Source organism: Gavia stellata, chromosome 16, assembly GCF_030936135.1.
Source record: "Gavia stellata isolate bGavSte3 chromosome 16, bGavSte3.hap2, whole genome shotgun sequence".
Lineage (NCBI taxonomy): Eukaryota > Metazoa > Chordata > Aves > Gaviiformes > Gaviidae > Gavia > Gavia stellata.
This window is the reverse complement of record NC_082609.1, coordinates 21,295,553-21,320,377: the sequence shown is the minus strand read 5'-3', so window position 1 is coordinate 21,320,377 and position 24,825 is coordinate 21,295,553. Positions and strand designations below refer to the sequence as shown.

At 44.3% G+C, this 24,825-nt stretch overlaps 1 protein-coding gene across 1 annotated transcript in view; it reads right to left on the bottom strand.

Annotated features, from left to right (window-relative positions):
* UBE2D2 (ubiquitin conjugating enzyme E2 D2) overlaps positions 1-24,597 on the bottom strand; it is a 30,757-nt gene extending 6,160 nt beyond the window's left edge. The window contains exons 1-5 of the mRNA XM_059825455.1: positions 24,545-24,597; positions 14,564-14,627; positions 9,852-9,883; positions 9,683-9,760; positions 9,489-9,594 (exon numbers count right to left, since the gene is read on the bottom strand). Coding sequence (XP_059681438.1) covers positions 9,489-9,594; positions 9,683-9,760; positions 9,852-9,883; positions 14,564-14,627; positions 24,545-24,568 — 304 coding nt within the window. The 5' untranslated portion in view covers positions 24,569-24,597. The remainder of the gene's footprint in view (positions 1-9,488; positions 9,595-9,682; positions 9,761-9,851; positions 9,884-14,563; positions 14,628-24,544) is intronic.
* Positions 24,598-24,825: the final 228 nt, after the last annotated feature.

Sequence of the window (24,825 nt, the reverse complement as noted above, 5' to 3'; positions counted from 1 at the left end):
TTCTTGAGCTGGCAGGATGACTAAAACAGCTAGTATCTGGCCCCTCCCTTTAACAGAAGCCACAGGAAATCCAATCAAAGTTTTCTGGTTAACTATTATAACTACTCCCTCAGGTTTTATCTTACCACAGTCCTTTAATAACCAAGGACTTTTTTGAACAAGATTGCTCACCCTTCGTCAGCAGAACCAAGCTGCAAGTCTGTCCAGTCCTCTCTGACTACCTTCCCCACCAACCACTACAAAGCCCCTTTCCCACCCAGTAGCATGGATGTTGGGGAGTTCCTCCTTGTGCACTTCACACCAGCCTTGCAAAACCTCCACCGCCATCTGCTCTAAGCACCAGACTAAGGTCGTGTTCAGCTGTTGGTCAGCACGGGCACCAGGATAACTAGACTGTTGCTTTGGGCCCTCCAGAGCAACTGCAACATCAGCCTGTCGGACTGCTAACAAGCCAGTTTTGTCTAGCAAGATGCAAGTCTGCCTTGAACAGCACCTCCTTTGCTGAAAGGAAAGGGAGAGTTAAGCCCTGACCAGTCTAGGGGGTTTAGTTCTTCGTTTACAAGCTATCAACATGAGTGTATCATTGCTACTTGCTGGCCATTAAAAAAATTCCCATGCCACTAATACTCTTTACTAAAACAGGCTGTGGTTTGTTAGAACTCAATCAGTAGCTAAATACTTCCCGTGATGAATTCCGGTAGTCTAGTCACTTCAAAAAACATTTCTAGATTTCATTCCTCAGCAGTTCACTTGTTCTATAAGAAGCATCACTCCAAAAACCTTGAATAAAAATGGACACAATTATTCGGCTTCAAGCTGCACTGCCGCCTTCAGCTGCTTTGTTTTATTTTTGCAAGTATTCATTAATCAAAACTATTCTCCATTATGCTTGCTCTTGCTGGTAACTTCACATCTTCCCCTTTTTATCCGTATAGCTTCAGCAAGAAAAACATTCTCAACTGAGAGTTATCTAAACTGGTTTAATTTTAACAGCCTGCTGAACCAAATTATTTGTCCAAAATAAATTTACAAAGTTTCTCTCTTGAGGTTTTCCACCAGAACACTGCACATACCCACACGTTTTAGACCAACTAATGTAAGGAGCCTCCAGACCACTACAAAAAACCCCTTGGGAGAAGGTACCTTCTCAAAGTTTAAGGAGCCAAGTACAAAAGAAAAGAGGAAGTAATCCTTAAAAACATTAGTTACGTATAGGAGTTCTTTGATGCATCACAGTAAGTAATTAGACCTGTGGAAGGTTCTAACTGTGGAAGAGAGAATCACCAGACCACCTTCTACTGCAATCAAGTATTACTGTAATGAATTCCATAGCAATGCCTTGACATTTACTGGTCAAATGACTGCAAGATTAGTAGGAGACAATTAAAAGATAGTTCACAAAAATCAAGTGGTGTAAGCAGAGAATCAGGTTGAACGAGCACATGAGACAGGTAAGTGACATTGTTTTACACCTTGTCTTACTCATCCTTCATGACCATAGGCGAAACTGCTCTAGAGAAGGGACGCTGTCAAACTGACACCACACATCTTGCACTGAAAGGACACAGCAGTATAAGTGGGCACTCTTCAGTTTGGATTTTTGTCAGTAATAGCAAAATAGATAAATTTTACCTCCCATTGATTCAAGGGGTACAAGTACAGAGTTATTTCTCATGTCTTCACTCTTAACTGTCAAAGCAGTCCAGCCTGTAGCAAAACATTAAACTTAAAACACTAAGTTTAAAGCTCCCTTTCATTCAAAAATTGTGTTTGCCTCAGCTTAGTTTTATTTCATAAACCGTGCAGCCTATTTAACTTCACTACTTCAGCTGTGATCCCCATTTATCTACTGCAGACAACAAAAACAACTTATGCTTTAGCGGGCTTCCTTACTGCTATGGACTAGCATGGACAAAATACTTCATAATAACCAAGGAACTGGGAGAACCAAGCTAATCAAGCAGAAAGGCTGCTAATAAAGTGTTTGTAAAAAAGTAATGGGCTTAGCTTCCCCATAAAGCATGGATACTACAAATGCACTCTCATCAAGCAGAATGATCACTTAACACAATATTAAAAGAGCATGTTGCTGGAGTATTCTTGAGGAAAAAAAATCCCACTTTCCACTGCAAGACTTCCCTTACAGAGTACATAACATTCCAAGATGAAAGGACAATCTTTTTCAAGGCAGCTCCTCTGTGCAGAGAATCCTGCCATTTACAGCTTGTCAACAAGTTCAGCTACAGCTTATTGCTGCAAGATCAACCTCATCTTCTCAGGCTTCTGTGCTGTGCTCTTCCATCACTAAAAGTAGTCTGCCATTTCTGATGAGCAGCTTCATCTTCCCCATTCTGCCACACCTGCCTGAATGCACGGGTAGATGCAAATTCAGTATGTAAACTCCATGGCTGAACTACTTCTGCTATGAAGCAGCTCAGTCATGTGTCAGGACACTTCATGAAGTCAGCTCTCCACAGATCCTTCCAGCACCAGCCAAATGAGCAATAGGAAAAACAGTTTAAACCACCATCTGTCTATTTGAACATCTATTGGCCCATACAAATTTAAGAGGCATGTCAAAGCTCCTGGAACTCAGAAGGTGAATAGACACTTTTAAAACCCACAAGCCCTCAGCTCCAGGTGGAGGGAATAAGCTCCACAGCCAGAAGACAGACATCTTCCCTAGAGTGTCAACAGGGGAAGGAAGTCAAAGGTGCCTAGCAAGTTATACATGGCAATTACCTTCTGCAGATGTCAGGGATGACTTTATAACCGAGTACATCATGCAGCTATGACACGACCTTGCATGTCCGGAGCATGTAGTTGCAGCTGGAAGCCATCTTTAGAAGAAAGACACAGCTCTGTACAAGCCAGTGTTTAACATAACTTTGCACACATTGTGTTGATGTTCAAGTCAATTGGGCTAAGCTGATTTCTACAGAAGTTCAACAGTCCAGGTCATCACCTAAAAAACCTCTATTTAATCCTTATTACGTCATGCCCTAAGTCCCAAAGGCTACACCTTCTGGTTTCTTTAGATATCAGCACTAGAAAGGCAAGTATTAGTTCTGCTCTACCACCCTGTACTGAGACAGTGATCCCAGTTAATCAAGAAGCACAGATGCTTTTGATGCAGAAGCCTGAGACGTGACCCGTAAGGCACAGACCCTCCAAAAGATTGCCTAAATGAGCTGATGATTATCTCCACTTTCTCAATACAGAAGTCATCTTCCAAATTCAAATCATTCACTTCATTTGCAAAGCCCAAATGGGTCTAATAGCCATCATTTCCAGCTGTCCCCTAATATAGGGTATTAGCCACTATAGATACTACATTTTAAGTCTAGCTAGAACTGCAAACAAGACTTGCTTCAGCAAAACACTCATCTATGGGACACTTCGGGATATGGAGAAGCAACTGAGGAGCAATGGAATCTCCAGTTTAATCACAGCAGGGAGATAAAAAGCAAGCATCAATTCTTCCAAGATAATGAACTACCCAGAAAAAAACCATCTTAACTAGTGGTGTTCTGATTCAACAGCTGTTTGGTGCAGCTACTGCTCTCTGAAGAGCCAATCTAGAATTCACCTAGGCGTAAAGGGGTTTTGTGGGCACCAAGCAGCTTAGGTCAAAAACAGATCATGAGCGAAAGCCTTAGCTCTCTCCTTGAAGGCCCCTGCTATCTTAACTTTTATCTTAAAGACAAAAAGCACATCACTCAATCAGTAGAATGAGGGGAATAGATAAGTTGCCTTTTAAAAAAGAAGTTATTTCCGTAGGCTCAACTCCTGCATGGGGCAGAAGGCCTCAGCAGACCTCAAGCCAGTCTTCTCCCACCAAAGGGAGGTCCATCTCCAAGCAAGCATAAAGACTGCACCAACAAAATTTTTGTTAAAGTACCAAGAAGGCGATGAGACAGTTACTTTGTATGCCAGATTGTCAGGACAGCAGGATGATACTTACTCAGCTGTCTGTCCTATCTGAAGTCGCACAGTAGTCTCAAGATTATCATATAATCAAAAAGCTCATGCACTGACATGGAGCAGTGGGATAAAACAGGCAAGTGTCAATTCTTGCACACCATGCCAGTATCACGAGCTCACAGTACTGGAAGAAGTCCATCCTGCCTGCTCTGCCCCAGGTGAATGACAGACATTATGCGAGTAAGTTCTTTCCATGGAAAGCAATTTGTCATCCTCCTGGAGACCAGGCCACAGGTTCCAAGAGACAGTGCTGTGCTTTCTGATCCAGCTCATCCAGCCAAGTTTCTGAATGTAAAAGTAACAAAGTTTGTCAGCTCAGGTTTAATTCAGCCTGGTAACACTGGGGATTATGAAACATCTCTGCTAGCATAAATTCGAGCTTTGGACACATACTCCTGCCAAGGAATTCTTAATTCCATTTCAGAGGCTTTATCCAGCTGTCCTACTTCTCACACCAGCTAGGGCTCCTCCTTTGCTAATCATCAGCCTGACAGCCAAAAGCTCCACATCAAGGTGCACTACTACTTAGATCACTATGCCCCAAAAATAGGAAGAAAGCTGACTCCTGGAATGATTATTCACCTATACAATTACTATATTTGAGTTTCAGGCCCCAGACCCTTGAAACTTTCAAAGCATACAGTTGTCAGAAAGTTTCATTAGCACTGACAAATGTTAAGCTTGTAACATTGAAACAACTGAAAATGAAAACACTGTCCAACAAGTTCAAGTGCTAACTACCAAATGACTGGCTTCTGATTGTGAATGGGCAAGATGCATCTGAGTAAATTAAAGCAACTCCAGACTCTGAGTTAAATCCTATTTCTTAACCACAGTCCCATTTCAAACGCTTCCAGCAATCTTACCTAGTCTCACAGGAAGTTGCTTCAAAGCAACGTGAATTCCTGCTAAGTCAGTTCAACAATTTCTGGCGACAAGAGAAGAAAAGTTAAGTTTTGCCCAGTGTATCACAGACTGGTTGAGGTTGGAAAGGATCTCTGGAGACCATCTTGTCCAACCCCCCTGCTCAAGCATGGACAACCTGCTCTAGATGGCCCTGACCACGTCCAGACAGCTTTTGAGCATCTCCAACGTGGGAGACTCCACAACCTCCCAAGGCAACCTGTGCCAGTGCTTGACATCCTCACAGTAAAAAAAAAAAAAGCATTTCCTGATGTTCAGAGGGACCCTCCTGCACTTCCATTTGTGCCCACGGCCTCTTGTTCTGTCACTGGGCATGACTGAGAAGAGCCTGGCTCTGTCATCTCTGCATCCTCCCTTCAAGTATTTATACACACTGATAAGATCCCCCTGAGCCTCCTCCTCTCCAGGCTGAACAGTCCCAGCTATTTCAGCCTGTCCTCGTAATGGAGATGCTCCAGTCCATCATGTTCATGACCCTTCACTGGACTCTCTCCAGTACGTCCATGCCTCTTGTTCTGGAGAGCCCAGCACCGGACACAGCACTCCAACTGTGGCTTCACCAGTGCCGAGCAGAGGGGAAGGATCATCTCCCTTGACCTGCTGTCAACACTCCTCCCAGTGCAGCCTTCCTTGCAGCAAGGGCAACATCTGGAAGTTACACAAGTAGCTACATTAAAGTTACAAAAGAGTTGGAAGGGCTAGACTGGAACTTTTGCGTACAACCCTAACTCAGCACATACAGAGAGACTGATCCATGCTATGTGACAAAGTCATGTCCCCCTCCCAGTCATTTGGGTAAGCACTACAACAGGCAAATTAAAAGCCATGAGGATGATCAGAAACCAACTTCCTGATTTTGAAAACTGCACTGTGAAGATCAAGTTCACTTAGGTTGCTAGGTACTTGGGAATTCCCACCCAGTCAGTCTTAGTAAAGTGATTCTTGAACACCTGTAAGAACACCACAGAAAATTCACACTGCACTGGGCATGGAACAGTTTGAACAGCATGAGCTAAACTCTTGGATGAATGAGACTGAAGTTACTCACTGCCATTCACCAGGCAGGGTCTTCCAATGCACTTCATGTAAGCTCCACGGTTCATTTGTTGTAAAACACAATAGGGAGAAGTGGGACAGGACCGAGCAAGTTAGCCTGACCTTTACTGAAGAAGTACTTCAGTTCAGTATTAACCCTTGCACATCCATTTGCCAAATTCAAGAGAAAGCGGGATTTTCCCAAAAATGGCTGAGAACAGTTATAATCATGTTAAAACACTTCATTCTCCTGTTTAAGGCAACAGGGATTCTTATTTATGCAGACTTTGAAATAACATTTTTAATTTAAGCCTACAGATTCTACTTAAGCTTTGGAGTTTAAATTAACCACCAAGGTGTGTTTAAGACTGTATTCTGATATGATTTATTCTACAGTATGTATTCTTTAAGGAAAACTTACGTCAGAATTACTAATACAAGCAAGTTAGCTGTTCTGAGACAGTGTTGTCCTCCCAATTCTTCAGAACCCATTTTAACAAGTCTAGGAGGGACAAGCATTTAGACAGACAGAACAAAACCCCAAGATGCTAGTCACCTCTACTATCGTAGGCAAGATCACTTTATCAAGTTGCTTACAGAGGGAGAGAAACTTCTTTATTTATTTAGCAGTCTCAAATAAAACTGCTCCAATAGCCCCCACACTCAGGCCTTCACTATCTTACCCAAAGAGGGCAGGGGCAGGCTCCCACGCCAGAAACTCCAAGTGCCACGTGGAGCAGCCTACTATCCTCCAGAGCATGAGAAGCCAAGTTCCCTACCTTTACCACTTAACTGGGATGATTAAATAGCACTGACATGATTTTTCACAGTCTTTCCACCAAAAAAGTGGCACTATAGATTGAAAGGAAGTCACTGCATACCCCTTCACCTTTCCCCTTGCAGGCTGGGTGAAAAATACGGTCATGTGCTACACATTAGCTGCAACATAACATCTAGCCCATGTGAGCTGCTGACAATGTTGCCTACCAGATGCCTCAGGAGGAGGAAGCGGTGTATGATAAGCTCTTTCCTAGAACTGTTTCTAGTCTTCCCCAATTTCTCTGCCAGTAAAGGTGGTACACTTTTTTATAGCTGTGTTCTAGTTATCAGCTTACAGATTTTTAAATTCAAACTACTTGCTCCCAATAGCATCCCCTTTCAAAGGGTGGCACAATTTAGGAAATACTCTTAAGAAATCTACACTACAAATAGCAATTGCTGCTTTGGAAGGGATGTAAGCTTCATGCTGAGTAACTTGTTACTCACTTTTAATTACCTAACCCAAACAGCTTTTCCTACTAGCAACACATCTATTCTTTGATAAGGCTAATCAAAGAGTTACTAGAGAGCTGAAATAGCCCCAAAGTCTACAAAGACACAGTTCTAAACTGACTGAAAACAAGATTTTCACCCTAAATGATTGAAGTTGCTTTTGTGGAATTTATTTATACTTGTTCAAGACAGGAATGCTTCTTTTAAGTATCAGCTCTTGCCTCTTATTAAGTTGAGGTCTGCCTTCTGATAAGACATCCCTGTTATTTCTGAGAGAAGTATTCTGAATTTCTGTGAAGTCACCCATAAGAATTTCTTTTGCTGCCGTTAATTCCTTCATGAAACAAACACCAAGGGAACTTGGACAAGATAGTTTTCTCACTGGTTACATCTGTATGTGTCATGTGCTATATGAAGCAGAGTTTCTGCATTCATATACACGCGCCTGCAATGAGTGAAAAGTGGTCAGCACTAGCAAGACACCTAATCTCAGGGAGTGTACTTTAATAGGGAGATAGGGTGATAGAAGGGGCTAAGTAGCACAGAATGGCCACACTGATCCCATGGCTTACTCTAGCTAAGCCAAGAGGATGCAGTTTCAGTAGGATAAGAAAAAAATTCAAGGCAGAGAACAGAAGGAGATGGAGATGTTAAGACCATACTGCAACTGTATTTGGGTTGCAAAATTAACGTTAAGATGTATTTTGTCAGCGATTAAAGCTGACAGCCATTAATAGGCAGTCCACTGATGCCCTAAATAGCCTCTTAAAATTCTTGCCCCACCTTTTTCCAACTGTCCTAATTCAGTCTATCCTCCAGTATTTTGAAACATGCTATCTATCACCCCACAGCCTAGGCGGTCATTTTAGGACTCTCTAAACCAAATGAAAGATACCATGCCACATTACACATTCTCCAACTATAGCATTCTAACCAGTTATACAGCAATTTCATCAAAACATGATAGACATCAGTACTCAGTACTAACTTAGTGCTTCCAACAGTAGCCAAAACTTGACTGAAAGCACTTGTAAGGAAAGCTGCATCAACCTGACAATCATTTCCCCTTGACTGACACCATTTTGTCAGTTCTTTCAACTCACAGTGAAGGCTTTCAGCTTCGTGCACTAGCAGATTCACTTCTGTCAAGAAATAAGTCAAGATACTGTTTTGCCTTTTCATCTGTTTCTACAAATGCAAAAGCCTCTAGCTGGACAGAGAAGGTAGGAACTTCTGTGAGTTCAGTAGAAGGGAGAGTTATGATGTGCAAGGGAGGGGTGCCAGGAGTCATCTGTCTGAATCAAAAAGAAAGTATCTGGGAACATCACATGTAGTTAGAGGGAAGAATTACAGGCAACAGGATAGCTTCATAGAGCTGGGACACAATGTGAAGGATATGTAATTAAATGTGGTATCTGCAGCATTAGAGTACAAAACCAGTGTGAAGCTACAGAAATTGAATGGTCAGGACATGGTCCATGCACAGAAGAGACCAAAAATATTCTCAATTGCCACAGCTAGATCTACAGGTCGTAGAGATACACTTTGAATACCCAGAAAAAAAAAAAAATCAATAAAATTCAATCCTGGGTCTTCTTTCAAGGTGTTTAAAACCTCTTACTTGCATTAAATAATATGAATACTGCTCTATCAGGCAAAGGACATATTCTAGTGCCCTACATGCTAACACAGTTCACAGGGACTGAGATGTTTTCAGCTAAAAAAAAATTAAGATAGTGCAAGTTTGTCAAATTTTAAAACATGTTTTAGTAGTCCATGTCATCAAAAGTTTTGTTAAAAAAATGACCAACATGGAGTTCTGATGTTCCCTTAAAAAAGGGACTTTTGATTCTTTGTAATCTTAAAAAAAGCAGGTTCAGCATTTTTTAAAGGCCACAGTGTTCCCCTACATATTTTATTTGGTGTGCATTTTGAATGTTGGCATCTTCCATTGTCATGTACTAGGTTTTTTGGGTGGTTTTTTTTAGTTGAAATGTTTAGACTCTGAGGTGAGGTGGCAAGACTACGTACTTAGTGTAGTAAGACTTATCTGATCCACTGGCAAAGTTGAACAGTCTCCCTACAGTCACAGGGAAATTGGACGTCCAGAGCATTCTGCACTCATGAATTGGCTGCAAGCTAGATGTAGAGTCACAAGACCGAAGCAGTGACCGCAGAAATGGTTGACAGCAGGAATGCAGCAGTTTTTACATTCTAAATCCAAATCAGTAATTCATTTCAGCAGAGTAAAATTAAATTAGCATTGGAGGTACCTTTTGAAATAGTTAGTGCTGGGGACCACTGTGATCGTAGAATATCAAGACAAATGCTGCCATTACTGTTAATATTTGGATGATAGATTCTTGTTGTAAATGCAACCTGCAGAAGAAGGAAAATTTCAGTGTAGGCTCACAAATGTACATTACACCATATGGTAATGAATAGATACACGGTACAAGCCACTCACCTTAGGTGGTTTGAAGGGATAATCTGTTGGGAAGTGAATTGTCAAGAAAAATACCCCACCTTGATAGGGACTGTCATTCTGTTAATGAAAAAGAATCATTGCAGTTTGAGGAGTTATTACAAGACGACTGGTCATAAAAAGCTATGAACATCAATTCGCTCATACTTACTGGTCCCATTATTGTAGCTTGCCAATGGAACACTGAAAAAGAGAAAGATTTACTTCAGTTTGGAGAAGCTCAAGTAATGAACTACCTACTTCCAGACAAAGCACCACAGAAAAGTCTATTTTAAAAACAAAGCCTTCTGAAAGGCTGCAGGGAAGCAAGCCAAAGAATTAAACAGAGACAGAGTAAAGTACCCAACACTCCACATTCACTTGGTCCACACTTTGGGATTGCTGTGATACCACACACATGTTGTGCCCTGCAAAAAATCCCTTTACAATAAAAATCCAGACAGTTACAGTCAACATTTCAGACCTGACAAATTTGTGAGTTCAACTTTGTCATTTCCAGTGAAGCACCTGAATCAAAGCCCAGTTTCCAGTGACTGCACTGCCCTCTTAGAGCGAGCTACAGCAAAGGTATAGTATGAACTCATACCTTTCTTAGGCAGGATCTCTCCTACACAGATCCTTAGTTAAATGGAGGGTAAGCCTAAGCTTTGTGTATACCATATGGTAAAGAGTTAACCTAAGCCAGTGTTACCTTGACTGAATGTTTAAGCTTAGTCTCCACAGAGGCCTCAATGTTTCATTAAAGCAGCAGAAAGCAATACAAGTCTTAAGAGAATGCAAAAATGACAGTCTTCTCAACAGTTGGGACCAGGATGTGCTAGTAACCACTTTAAGTTAAATGGACAAAAATTAAGTCTCACTCGTATGCATCTGTCCAAGAGAACATCTTAATCGGGTAATACAGAAGACTCGTGAAGAATGTCTTTATGCTGCAGAACACAAGGAAAACAATCAAAGCTGTTAATCTGTATGAGGCACATTCAGAAGTTCTCAGGGTTCCTGCATTCTCCGAAGGCTCTAACACTAGCTTGTGCAAAGAGCACCAGTTTAACAAATTATTTGTGGAACAGTACTGTGAGAAGTTTCCCTCTGCATGGATGTTGGCTATATCATATCTTCAGAACTGGGGAGCCATACAGAAGACTCCAGTAAGGAGTCAAGGTAAGTCTTCAAGACACAGAAGTTGAAGCCACCTGCAGCTATGTACTTAACTTGCAACTGGTGTCTACAGCTTTCAAGACTACCTGTGCCAAAAGTAATTTTGGCCCAGAGTGGTACTACTTGTTCTGATCCAGCATGAGCAGTTTTTAATTACATATGGTACAGGCATTACAACTGGGAATGATCTCGTACAAGGAAGGGAAAAAAAGCAGAGTGGGAACAGCCCAGCCAAAACCAGGGGAGATGAGTGCTTGGTTAGAGCGCAGGTTTGTTGCAAAGGGTAGTACAGCTGGTAACACCAGCTAGCCTTTTGAGAAACTCTGCACTCAGTGTAGAGTCAAGAAATCAAGACAGTGGCTCATGTGTTCCTATGCCATGTTCACCCATTGTAAAAGTTCAGACAGCCTCACAGAAAGTCCGTATCACCTGTAGCTGGACAGCGAGAAACCTAGAACAAGAGGACAAAGGGGCAGCAGAAACCCAGCAGTGAGGATCATGGCTAATCACAGAAAAACCACCAAGAATTTCACAGGCATCAGCAGATGCTGATAAGATTCACTGTGACTGCACTGGAGCACACAGACAGCACTGGACATTAACCTGCATGCCTCTACCACCAAAAAGAAAAGCTATACTTTAACGAACTATTGGCTTAAACCCAAGAAGAAACCAGAAAGAAAAAACACTTCCACAGTGCATCTTAACATTTTACAAGCTAGAAGGGTGGTTTGGTTGTGGAGTTTGTTTTTTTTTCTTCCAACTCCCACCCCAGACTCAAGGAAAGCACTTGTTTAACCAAAGCTTTAGATTCTCACAACATCCAGGACAAGTCTGATGAACTAAAAGATGGATTTGTCGCACAGAGCTTATTTCAATTGATTCTTTACTTTGAAATCAGCCATTCACAGAATCACAGGGGTTGGAAGGGACCTCTGGAGATCATCCAGTCCAACAGCCCCCCCCCCCCACCCCGCACTAGTGTAATCCAGTCCCAAGCATATTTCCAAAACAAAGGCCAGAGGTGGGTGGAAGAGGGCTAGAACTACATTACCAAGAGAAAGAAGATCCTGTCCCTACAGTTAACAAGGCAGAAACAGTTCTTCACTTTCCAAAGTTTCTAAACTACAGGGAAGAGAAGCTTATAAATGGGGACAGCTTATATCAGCTGGACTAGCCACTTTGCAGGCACAGCATGTCCTGAACTCTGAGAAACGTCATTCTGACAAGGCAGCCAAGGCAGACCTAGAGCACAGAGATCTCTGAGAAGGCACCTTTCTGTTGCTGCCACTGCTATCCACTTACGTACACCCAAAGTGTCGCTCTCAACAGTGAAAGTCTTTCATTAGAGGTCTTTCAGAAAGGTGGCACAAGGAGAAGAATTGAATATTACTTTAAAGCCTTCTGTATTCAGTAGTACCTTTCCATTACAAGCATTCACCAACTTATCTTACCACCTCCTCCACCAGACAATCTCCATCACCTTTGGTAGTCTTTGGAAACTACAAAGTCGTTTATCATGGCACAAATCACACTTGCTAATTTAAGGGAAGAAAAACCTCAGACTGTCTCTACATCTTAGTACTCTTCCATGAAGCTAAAAGCTTCTTTGAAATACTATTTTGAAAGCAGAAATAAGTCATGGATTAACTAGAAGCAGCTTAACACTACTGCTAGAAACCCTCAAAATCAAACATAGCTTTCACTTGTTTGAAAGCACTGCTGAACAGTAACATCTCCACTAATTTCAGCATTTTCATTCTCAGGTTTCAAATGCTTTTTAAAATCTAGTCTTAGATTTCTACAGGAATGTCTAAGTTTCTATACACTTCAGCACTTCTGAATAGTTCAGAAATGATTCAGAAAGATCTTGGCAGCTATTTTTTCCTTTTAGAAAGAATACCTAAGCTCGGAGTTCTTAGCGCATAGACTGAGGGTTTCCCTACTTAAATATCCCCTACTTTCACAAGCTTGGATGCTTTGCCGAACAGCACACTTGTCAGAGACCAGGCTAAACAGCATGTTCAAAGGGCATCCTAGTCAAAGCTTCCAAGTGTTCTTATGTAGCCTTTTCTACATTGCAGAGCTGCTACAAAAGTGTACAGTCCTTCATCTCAGGCATTTTGTACGTTAAATGCTAATGCATTTAATGCAGGCCCATGGTAAAGTTATAAATGAATTTGCAACTGCTCTTGTCTCATTACAAGTCTCCTACTGATCTTGCTCACCTAAACTATGACCAAGAGTTTAATGCTGCTATAAAAAAAGTCGTTCACCAGAAAGTGAAAAATCCTAGTTAATATGGAGAAGACTGTACAGCTTGCAAAACCACTGCAGTTTAAAGGCCTTTCACAGAAAACCACCATAAAAGTATGGGGCAACAATTAAGTTGCCTTATTCACAGCTAATCAAACCAGACTGGGGAACATTACCTACAACTAAGATAATAGTGTTTATACAGATGCTTCTTCATGTCAAGTCACACGATGTATCCCACCCTCCTTCCTAGGCAAAGATAAATGCACAAAATGACAGTAGATCTTCTTACTACAAAATGATGTTAGACAAAAAAATTCAGGGTAGGACTTTAAAGAATAACTGCTTTTCTTCTGCTTTAACACAGCTCCGCGAGCTTCAAAAGGACAGAATAACAACTCCAAATCACATGCCAAGTGAACAACCTTGCACAGGAGACAACCAGCTGATGTGTAGCCCAAAAAGATCATCCTAGGTGATCCCTTATATGGAACCTGGCAGGGCCAACTGATTTCAGTACAGTTTTCAAACATAACAGTACCATGTGATTTAAGGATGCTCCACCTGCACTTCCTATCTCATACCTAAGCAGCTATGTCCAAATCAAGCGACAAGTTAGTCATGACAGGAAGATTTAGACATTCCGATTTCGCTTATTGAGAAAGCCACAAGTAGTATTCTAAACTGCGTGAAATCCTGCCTAAAAATTAAGAGCCAAACCTGGTTTTCAGTTCTTATACTTTGGTGTGCTCTATAATACAACAGCACAAAACAGATTAAAGAACAAGCAAGGTTTCCGGTGTTCCTGTAACTCACTTGACCACACAGTAACCATTAAACTTCTAGAAAAATCTAACATTACTTCCTGATTCAAGCTTTCATTTACCAACTAGTTTTCCTTCAATTCACATTTTAACCTCTTTATCCCCAAGGACTACATGTAACCCTCTTAAAATGCAGTGTTAACTAACTCCTGTGTAAAATATAGCTAACCCTGATCTTGCTGTACTAGCATCTAGTATTAGAAGCAGATTGTTTTACTTCTACAGGACCATGTCACTATACCATATACAGTTTAGATATCAAAGAAGTTCAGAAAGCTGGATGCAGCTGCTTGCTGGTTTGGCCACAGAGCTACTGAAGTTTACTAACTTCACGCCCTATGAGAATGCCAGAACAGTTAATTCAAAAGGTGTAACTTAAGATGTCCCCAGTGCACAGAGTTGTCCAATCACTAAAATGGAAGTACATATCTCCAGTGATACACAAGGAAGGTGTTAAGAGATAAAGAAGGGCAACAAATTTAAGATTAGTATGTGGAGGAATATCTAGTACTCTAACCAAAAGAAACAAAGGGTTCTCCTTGCTAAGGAACTGGACATCCCATTTTAGAAGAAAAAGGAAAAAAGTTAAGAGACTGCAGGTGTTTGATGATAGTAGCATACTTACTGTCATCACCAACAGGCCCTGCTGAACACTGTGCTGGAGGATCACGTGCCAGATCATTCAACTCCTAAAAAACAGGAACAGTTTATTTCACTTAATTTCAAAACCAATTATATTATTGCTAAAAAAGCTGCTAGGGGCACTTTGGCTATCATTCTTGCTCATGAACTTAACGCTCACATCAGTGAGCTTCCTGAAACCACAAGAATGGCAACTCCACAAAACTCACAGCCAGGACCCCAGAAAGCAAAGTTGCATCTTAAATCCAGATAACACATTTGGCATATGCATGAACTTCCTCTCTAGGTTTCCATGAAGTAGCAGCAAACCTCATCAAGCCACAGGGTCTATCAGGTTTGCCTTCATTGGTAATAAAACCTAAGAAATCCCAGGCATTATCAAGGTATTATATACTCCACTATCTCCAGGTCACAGAAAGATAAGATGGCCTCAATCCAATGACTCTCAGTATTAGCCTTATTTTATCCCCCGTATTGTAACAGCTCCCAGGTTGCACCAGCTATAGTGATCTAGTTTATCACCTCAAGCCTGCAGCAGCCTTTTTGCAGTACACAAAACTTCAACAACCTGTGGTTGTTTCATCTCCAGAGGTATGCATCAGTGAATACAGGTGGTTAAATGGAATAAAACACACGGCCTTCTGTACCTATAAAACTGCTAGCCCATGAATGGAAGTCCTCACTTTAAGTACCTGTGCCAGTCAAATTTTCCGCTGAAGAAATCCTATTATGAGTCTCAATTACTCTGGCTGAACAGGCTGAGTAATTCCGAACATTTCTGAACTATACCAAGTTTCAATTTGAAGCAAAATTTCAGCCCAGATCAGAAAGAGCATCCACACATTGTCACCAGTAACTCACATTAGCAATTTGCTCAGGAAGTGGACATTTAGTGGGAAGTACAAATAGAGTAAAACTTTAATGTTAAAGTTTGCTCTATTTCTGCCACAGCCACTGACCTGCTTTGCATGACAGGCCCAAACATATGAACTTTTTTCTGTGCTAGCTCAGTCTAAAAAGCTAAACATAAACACCAGACAACCATTACAAGGACAATTAAATCTAGCAGTCAGGAAACAGTCCCATGCTGTCCCTGGCCCATTGCACATTCAGCTTTTCACCTCACAGCCTGCAAGGGTTACCAGCAACAGTCCATAATGGAGTCTCAGATACCAGACTTACCTGAAGCTCTTGACAGACAAAACATTTACGGACAATGCTCAAGACAAGCTGATTGCAGGAATGGAAAAAGCTTGTCACTTAATGGCCTTTTGTTATTTACGGGCAGTATTTAAGCTCGTGAATAGATGATCTCTGGGAGTTCCAGCTTCTACTTCCCACGAATTGGGAGGCCGCCGCTAACCAAAGCCTTTTCTGTTGCAACAGAAGAAAGCTGCCTGACATCAAACAGGTAAATCTCAGGATTTTTCCCTCAGTATGAAGTCCCCCAGAAGTCTTGCAATGGAGATAAAGAGCTTCACATATCTTGACTACTGTAAAGCACATACAAGTTTGGTTTTGCTCTCAGCAGCTCCCAACTTCTAAAGAGCCCAGCCAAAAGCCTCCTGACTTGACACCAGACTCCTGAAGCTTTCCTAGTGCTCCTACTGAGCTGCTTACAGTGCTGACCCAAGCAAACCTTGCTCCCACACTTCGTCATTCAGCATGGCCTTGGACAGTAGATATTGAGCATGCTGAAGAGCCTACTGCCTCCTGAAGGTAGAGAGCATCTCCAGATATCCTCTGAAAGAGGAAAGCCCTTCAGAGCTGTCAGTTATGCATGTCAATTCAGAGTAGCCAACTTTAGCAAAGTGAGGATTCCCTCCTTACCTCCTGGTTGCAAGTATCAGCTAGCATGAAGATCAGTAATGCGCTCACACTCCCCACCGGCACACCTCACACCAGCCGCTGTAGGGTACACTAACTTCAGAACATTAAATATGTCGAGTATCACCCTAAGCAACAGAAGAATACTGCTCTACCCTAGAGAAGTGCATGTACTCCAAAAGCTTTCAGATAGCAACAGTCCAAAAAATACGGAGTAGCAAACGGCACTGTGCTCTGCTTCAGCATTAGTAAGCCAAGAGACACCCTGTGCGAGGAGTGCAAAGGACCATGCAGTCACTTACACATGACTTCACTGGCACCTGAAGGCCACACGTTCTTTGTGGTCAGTCTAGCCGCGGCTACAAAGAATGAAGTGAGTCTCCACATGCACAAATTCAGAAGTACGGGCATGAAAACTTAAAAACAGGAATACACCTAGTCTTTCTAAAGTTGCATAGAGTACAGTCCACTTCCAAATGCTATTGGACTCTAATCTTCTGGAAAGACAATTTAATGCTACAGTACTCAAAACGTCAAACACATCTATAAGAAAAATCAAACACATCTAAACCTCTCTTCCTTACCACTTCTCACCCCCTTCACTCCTGTTTTATGCATAAATAGGATGCAACAACACTAGACTTGAAGGAGTACAACTGTAAGCATCCATGCTTTCTGTGTAAGACCACAACCTACTATGGATTATACTTAAGAACCTAGCATGCACCCTCCCTGCTATAAAGGGGAAATAGTTACAAACACAGGCTGCAGCTTGAGCACATAATTGCACCAGCTAGTAGAATACACAGCTGCAAAGCTGCCCAACGTTCACCCTACATCCCACTGCTCAAAATCGCTGTTCCACCAAACTGGATGAAACAACCCACCTTCATTGATATCACACAAGGTAAGTCTCGCAACAGATGCAGAGGCAACAATGAAGTTCAGTAAGTAGCAGCCCTGTTTCTCATCAAGCTACTACTTCTTTCTCTTCCATCTTCAGTTCCAGCTAGAAGGATTATTTTGGTTTTCTGAAGCCGTGTATAGTATCTCACTGGAAAGCTATGACTTACAATGAACACTCATACCACTTGTCTCAGTGATGCAGCTCTCACCTAAGGCAGCATTTCAGGTTCTGCTCTATAAATCCACAGACTGAAACATCACAGACAAAAAGGCCCATGTAAAAAGCAATGCATAAGCACTTGGAAAAGTTTAGCAACACCTCTCAATGCAAGCCCCTGCGATACAAAACCTCCCAGCTTTTGCAGAGCAACAGCTCGGATTTAACCTCCACAAGCCACCTCTGGAGCACAGCCACCAGCTGCAGTAGATCACCAGTTGCCTCAGCACACCGGAGAGGCTCACACATATACCAGATTTCCTGGCAGGGCACAGATGATCACTTTAACATGCCAACAGGCTAGTAAGACTTCCACTACTCACTTGTCAGACCTGCAGAGCCAAGTTTGAGAACAGGAATGGTCGCTACATACGGCTGCATTTATCCAGGTACAAATGGAGAGGAGCATCCACTTCTGCAGCACAGCGCCAAGCTTTTGCATCTGCCTGAGTAGTTACTTTGCCTTTTGAAAACTCCTGTGCAGTTTCCAAGGTACTGCTAGCACAAGACCAGACCTAGTGATGTCTCTGCTTCCAAATGTTGCAGAGGGAGGCTGAAAACCAGCTGGTTTATAACTCAGAACAAACAACTCTGGAGTTCACATAAAACTGGCTCATAGTATGTGGAGGATTCAATTACAGTTTGGTCTCATCTACAATCTAGCCATGACTGCAGGTATCGGACCCTAAGCTGCAAGGCTTGCTCTATTTCCCCACGAGCTGGGAAGGCTTGCTGGTCAATGATAAAAGTCTAATCTTGACAACACCAATTTTAAATCAATACCTGAAAAAAGCAGTAGCTGGTTACCATTTGAGACAGTTTCTTATCCTTAAGCAACATGCAGAAGGTTTCGCTTTAGGAACTTCAAAGCTAAGAATCAGGCAACCTTGAGACTTCAGTTAGAGCTTTTCAGCTCCCAAGAGGCTACCTCACCATGAACTGCCTTCAGCTGGAAAGCCAACTTACAGAACTTAAAGCTTCTGCCCTCTCCCCTACAGCAAAACACCCTTGGGGCTGGGCCCACTGCTGCGGATCAAACCATTAACTTGATCCATCTCACAGTTAAATGTATTAATTAGTTTCTCAGCAAAAATGAGGAAGTGGAAGCATGGTGCAAAGCAAAGCAAGGTTCAAGGTGTCTTGCCCAAAGGCCAAGCTGAATGAAACTTTACATCCATGAACTAGATATCCTAAAAGCTACAAAACTCACACAAGAAACTGGTATTTAGGCTCCAAAAGCAGATTTAATTGTGTTCATAAGTTCCCAACAAAGTAAACCTCTACCCAGGGGTTCCAGGAAAGCATTTTAAGGAAGATGGAGTGTGCTTATGCCACAGACCCCCTGGCTGTGCTTCCCACGTCATGAAAGGCACCAGCTGCCAGTCAGGCCTCAGGGCACACAGGAAAGCCAATGCCAGGAGCTTCACTCAGACTCCTGTTCTCATCAGCTGCCACCCTCCTCCCCTTACAGCCTATTTCTCAGCAGCTAGTACGTTGCATTTAAAATGCATCTTGATCAAGGAGTTCACAAACTGCACAGGAAGTTTTTAAAACACTATCAAACACAAGCCTTTAAAGTCTTACCTTAAAGTTTAAGCCTGCACATGTTTCAAGTTATAATTAGTTTTAATTGTAAACTCCAAAGACATTTGTCACAGAAGTTCAAATTCATTCCTCTAGACTACAATTCCCTCCCCAGTCTAACGTGTTCCTGGTAAAAACCGCTCTGGCCAGAAGATAACACTACTTTTAAGGATTGAGTTAATGCTAACACAGCCTTTAGTAGGTTAGGAACCAACATAACTGGCACCATCAAGAAGCCAACCAAGCAAGTAAAAAGCCAGCATCCTTTGGTAGTCAGTTCCAGCTATTTTAATAAATCTCGGTACACAGCAGAGTTCCCCAGATACACTCCAACCAACACACTAGATGTACGCCTCCAAACAAAGATTATCCAAAGTCCTTTTAGCTTGGACTCCATGGTTTTTCCTCCCTACTCCAGTTTGAGCTGTTTTCAAAGTGTAATTTACTCAGAGACCACATCATTAGCTTGATTATAAGCCTAATTTTCACTTACAGCAGCAACCTGACAGCAACACAAGCTTTTAATCCAACTTTAGCAAGTTTATTTGCCTGAAGCCCCTGAACCCTTCTATGACAGGCAGTCTGAGGCTGTGTTACAAAATTGTGATTTATCTAACCAAAAAGGGACTTTCAGCCACTTAGCCATGAATTGTTAGCGGCTTTCAACAGAGTACGGCCAAGCAATACAGAATCGGGGCTCAAGTCAAACCGACAGCACTCTGCCTTACCTCAGCAGCAGGACCACAGCGCGGACGAGCAGCTGCTAGCTACCCGTGCAGGTCCGACGCGGGCGTTCGGTTAGGCAAGAGCCTGCTGCATGTTCCTTGGGCCAGCGGGTTCTACCTCTACCTGTCGCAGAAGGTACTGTGTAGGGCAAGGTGTGAGAGCCTATATCCACCACACGTTTCACACAACTCTGCTCTCTACGTGCCAAGTGGTCGCTCTGTACAAGGTAGCGCTCACACATGCGCACCAAGGTCAGATCACCGATTCCCTACAGCATCCATAAGTGCTCTCCCGGTCTACACAACTTTTGTGATTCCAGAGTATCTGCCATTCTAAGGCTACTACCCTATTAACAGAAGCATTTTAATCTTCGGAAGGATTTTAACCCTTTCCCTTCGGCAGAATCTGCTTTTTCTATCTTGAAATGGCTCAGATCCACTGACTTCTCACAAGACTCTGCAAAAGTTAGAAAGCAAACAGTTAAGCAAGTAGCATGAGAAAAGTCAAGCTGTATGAAATACAGTGATAACCAAGGTAATGTTATAAACAAGGTCTGATGTAACTGTCTTTTTTTTTTTTAAAGCCTGAACAGCAAGAACTCCAAAGCAATGTATAACTTCCTCCTGGTGTGGAAGCTGAGTATCAAAAAAGCCTAGTTGGCTAACAGAAGCTTAACTAGTATTCTCAGTACTAGTGACACACAAAGGGGCTGCACTGGCAGCTCCACAAATGCAGCAAGAGGCTGTAACGGAAAGACCAAGTTGTTCCCACTGGCTGCTGTAAAGCAGAACTGGTAGCACAGAAATAACACAAAGTTTTCTCAGCACAGGTAGCACATGTACAACTCAGTTAAGACTGACGCGGTTCAATTAGCCAGTCTCCTGCCTACCATCCGCGGGTAGCACTCGTTTTGGCAGAAGCCATACTTAAGCCTCTCAGGAGGTCAGTTGGCTCTGAATTACAGGCAAGCCCATCGTCTTCCGCAGTTGAACAGGAACATCACCGGAATATAGTTTAGTTCTACAAAGCAGTACTGCTTATAATATAGAGGCTCAGAAAACAGTTAATGAAGCACCATTCCTCTGCTGTACGGAAGTGTTGTACTTCAGTACAGCTTCCAATTTCCCCTTCCCCCCTCGCTGCAGGGTCCATCAAGCAGTTCATATGGGAAAATGCATAAAAGAGTGAACTAGCCTTTTACTTGCTCTCCCATCCAAAGCAACTCCAAAAGGTGCCCTAGTTATTCAGTTATAGGTAACACATGTCCCAAAGATAAGCAACACAGATGGGGATGCAGCTGAATCCAAAGTACTTCAGCTTAATCTTAAAATGGAAGCTGTTCATTACAGCCCTCCAGTATCACTCCCATCCTACCTCTGGGTATCTTCACATTGCATTTCTTATAAAATAAATCCATGACAAGAAACTATGATAAGAACACCATTGTTATAGATATAAAAATAACAATGAAATTGTTAGACTTAACTGTTACCCCCACACTTCACAGGGACTCTGGCTGGCATCATTGCTTAGACCCCAAACATTTCTCACTAGAAAAGAGGTCCAAGTTCTAGACCTGCGTCCCAGTAAGCACCTAAGCAAGAACGAAGAACACCGCTGCCTGAGAGGCTGCGGTGAATAATACAAGCACCAAGCTGACAGCAGGCCTCAGGTCTTTCACGGCATCTGCGTAAACAGCTGCTGCTTCATGCAGACACGTTACCCGGGCTCGAGTCTCTGGACAACCCTAAGAACAACCGTGCTGCTGGAAACACGCTGGGACAGACCATGCAGGCTCCTGCACTACCTCACACACCAGCAACAACACTACTGACCCAGCTGCGAACAAGTTTTGTTCTTCCCCTCTTCCAGCCCAGAGGAGTTCAACATGCAAGAGGCCATTTCAGGCAATGCTGCTGACACTGTATCAAAGGTTTACTCTTGGGATCTTCTGCTTGTTTCTGGATAATATAAGGATGAGAACTTCAAAGACACAAAAACGTTGGAGAAAACCTCATAGTCTGTGGTCAAGCAGAAAACCCAAACTGCCAAGCACAAGAGCCAGTGGCGAGATTGAGACCTGAACGCTGAGGTATCAAGACTGATAATACCGTCTAAAAATGCCAAAGCAGCAGCTTTCCTTTCCGTCGCTTCTTTGTACTTGAGTCTAGTGGGATTATTTCTACTTAATCCACATTCTGCAGGCTTTTGTTCTTGCCACAAGGTGCAACAGCAAAGGTCGGAAGCTTGCCGTTCCCCTCATTATCCTGCCAGGAATGGTCACCATTACCCGTAAGACACCACTGCTTTTCCCAGAGACTAGAACAAAAACCAGATGATGATACGAACACTCTCCACGGTGTTTAAAATAGCTAGAGTGTAAACAACCAGTGATTTTTACTGAAGTAGTTGAGCCAGACAACCACAGTAACTCAAATTAAGAGTGCTCCCCTCTAGTCTGTAGCTTAACTCCCATCTAACTTTTAAAGTACCTGGACTGCTAGAAGAAGTGATTTTATCTCCCTTCACATACTTTGTTTCTGTTGGAAATGTTGCCTACAGCCCTATCGTCTCCCTTCTCCTCAACAGTCACCACTCTTAGTCCACCGAAACACTTGGTATCTTGCAGAGCTCTATATACCACTGCTTTGGCAATGCTCTCGCACTACTTCCCAAGGCTTTCAAGACTCTTGCAACCTTACACAGTCCCCATTATCCCTCAGGATTCTTTATCTTCAAAAAGCAGCACGAAGAATCAGTCCATGAGCACCCAAAGTTAACAAAGACTCAGCACAGTCAGCTCCTCTCCTGTTAAAAACACAGACTAGAAACAGAAGTGCTCTGAGAGAGTGCTGAATCCTGCACTAAGCTACCACAAAGCAGCTTTCCCTGCTTCCCAAGTTACCTGACAGAAGATACACCCTCCCCACAAAAACCCTGCACTATCTGTGTCCCCCCCCCTGCTCCCAGCAGTCACATTTATCCTCTTCAGCATTCACTGCCATGCCTCCTAGGTCTGTTCTGATGGCAGGCAGATGACCCGCTCCCAAGGAGAAAGCGCTCTTTCAAAACACCTGCGAGCCCACAAACGCGCTGTGGAACGGCCTTCACATTGTATTGCATATCGCTAAAGCAAGTGACAGAACATCGCAGACCAGCGATACTCAGCTGGAGCACAACTTCCTCATGTAATCCGCTACCATACACTTATCTGAACATTGCAATACACTAAAATTATTTTTGAAATCCTTCCCTTCAAGCTCTACCTACTCCACAAGCGTACGTAAGCCTTCAAGCCCTCTTCAATTTTCTTCTCCACCTTAGCTTTAATTTGACCAGTACGACATGTGAAGCTTCACAAAAACTTCCAAGATTACCTACAATCAAAGCAAAGATGTTATCAGGTTAGCCAAATCTGACGCTACATACATAACACAACAGAGCCAGCAAGCTGATCTTAAATATTATGTAGCAGGTTCACATCTGGCTCTAGACAAAAGTTAGATCCGCAGAGTAACCAAGACTAAAAACCCTACAGGAGGACTGGGTTCTACACCTGAACCTTGCACGCGGACTCCAAACTGACAGCTATCCTTTGCTGGGAAAAGGATATAAATTCCCTGCCTGACTCACCAAGACAATAAAAACGTACTTGGATATTCCTCTCTTAAACAGAGGGGGTTTTGTCTGGTAAAAGATACCATGGTGATCAAGCAAAGGACGGTTTTAAGAATACTGGAGATTCAGCAGGAGTGTTTTTCTAACAGGCTAGGACACCAAGCGTGGCGCACCTCCTGCTCCAGGAGGAAAGGGCACCTCGCATGCCCTCCCCCCTACAAGTCTACTAGATGACTCAGGTTGTAGAAGAGCACTAGCTCCATTAAAACAATAAATCACACTATTTCGACGAGTTGGACGTGACAACTTTACTGCGCTTCAGTATCCACCACCAAGCTCGCCGCTCCTCGAGGACAGAGCGAAGCCTTTCACCAGGAAGCTCCCGGACGAGCTACACCAAAACTTCCAGCACGGGCAGCGCTTCGCTCCTCTGGGCGGGGTTCCTCGCTGCCCCCACGCGTGCCCGCTTCCACGCCCCGAGCGACTCCCGAGGGCGAGGAGCACCCCCTTAAGCCGCAACAGCTGCCGGCGGCTGCTGCCCACCCCCGGGCCCGCGGCCCTGCCCCGGCGCCGGCGCCCCCTCGCGGCCCCAGGGCCCGGGCGCCGGGGGCCACGTTGCTCCGGAGGGGCCCGGCCGCCGAGACCACCGCCGGCCGCGGCCCCCCCCGGGGACCGGGCACGGCCCCCCCACTCCAGCCCCGGGGAGGACAGACCCTCCCGGGGCGGGGGTGGGGGAGAAACAAAGCGCCCCGGCAGGCCGGGCCTGAGCCCCCGCGCCGGCAGCCGCGGCCCGCTCCGCCGAGGGAACTTCCCCCGCGCTCCCGCCTCCCCAGGCCCCGCTGCCGCCGCTCCTCACGGCGGGGCCGCCCGTCCCCTCAGCGCGGGCGGGGCAGGGCGCCCGTAACCCCCCGGCGGCGGCCACCGGAGGGACCCCCGCGCCGCCGGGGCAGGGCCCGGCCCGGCCTTCCCCCGCTCCCCGCCAGGCCCGGGGCGGCGGCGGCGGCCTGCCCGGGTTATGTAAGGCGAGCGGCGCGCCGGGGCGGGCGGGCGCGGGGCCGGCGCGGGGCGGCGGGGCCCTGCCCTTACCTTGTGGATTCTCTTCAGCGCCATTGTGTGCGCGAGGCGGCGAGGAGGGGCGGGCGGGGAGGGGGCAGCCCGCGGGGACTATTTTCCGAGGGGGAGGGGGGGGGAGGAGGAGCGCGGAGGTGGCGGCGGCGCGGAAGAGGGGGGGAGGGGAAGGGGGGAGGGGAAGGAGAGAGAGAAGGGGGGGAGGGAGGGGAGGGGGCCCCCCCAGAAGGCGGCGGCGGAGGGGGGGGGGCGGGGGGCCTGCGGGCGGGCCGGCCTGGCGCGCTGCTCCCCTGGCGGCG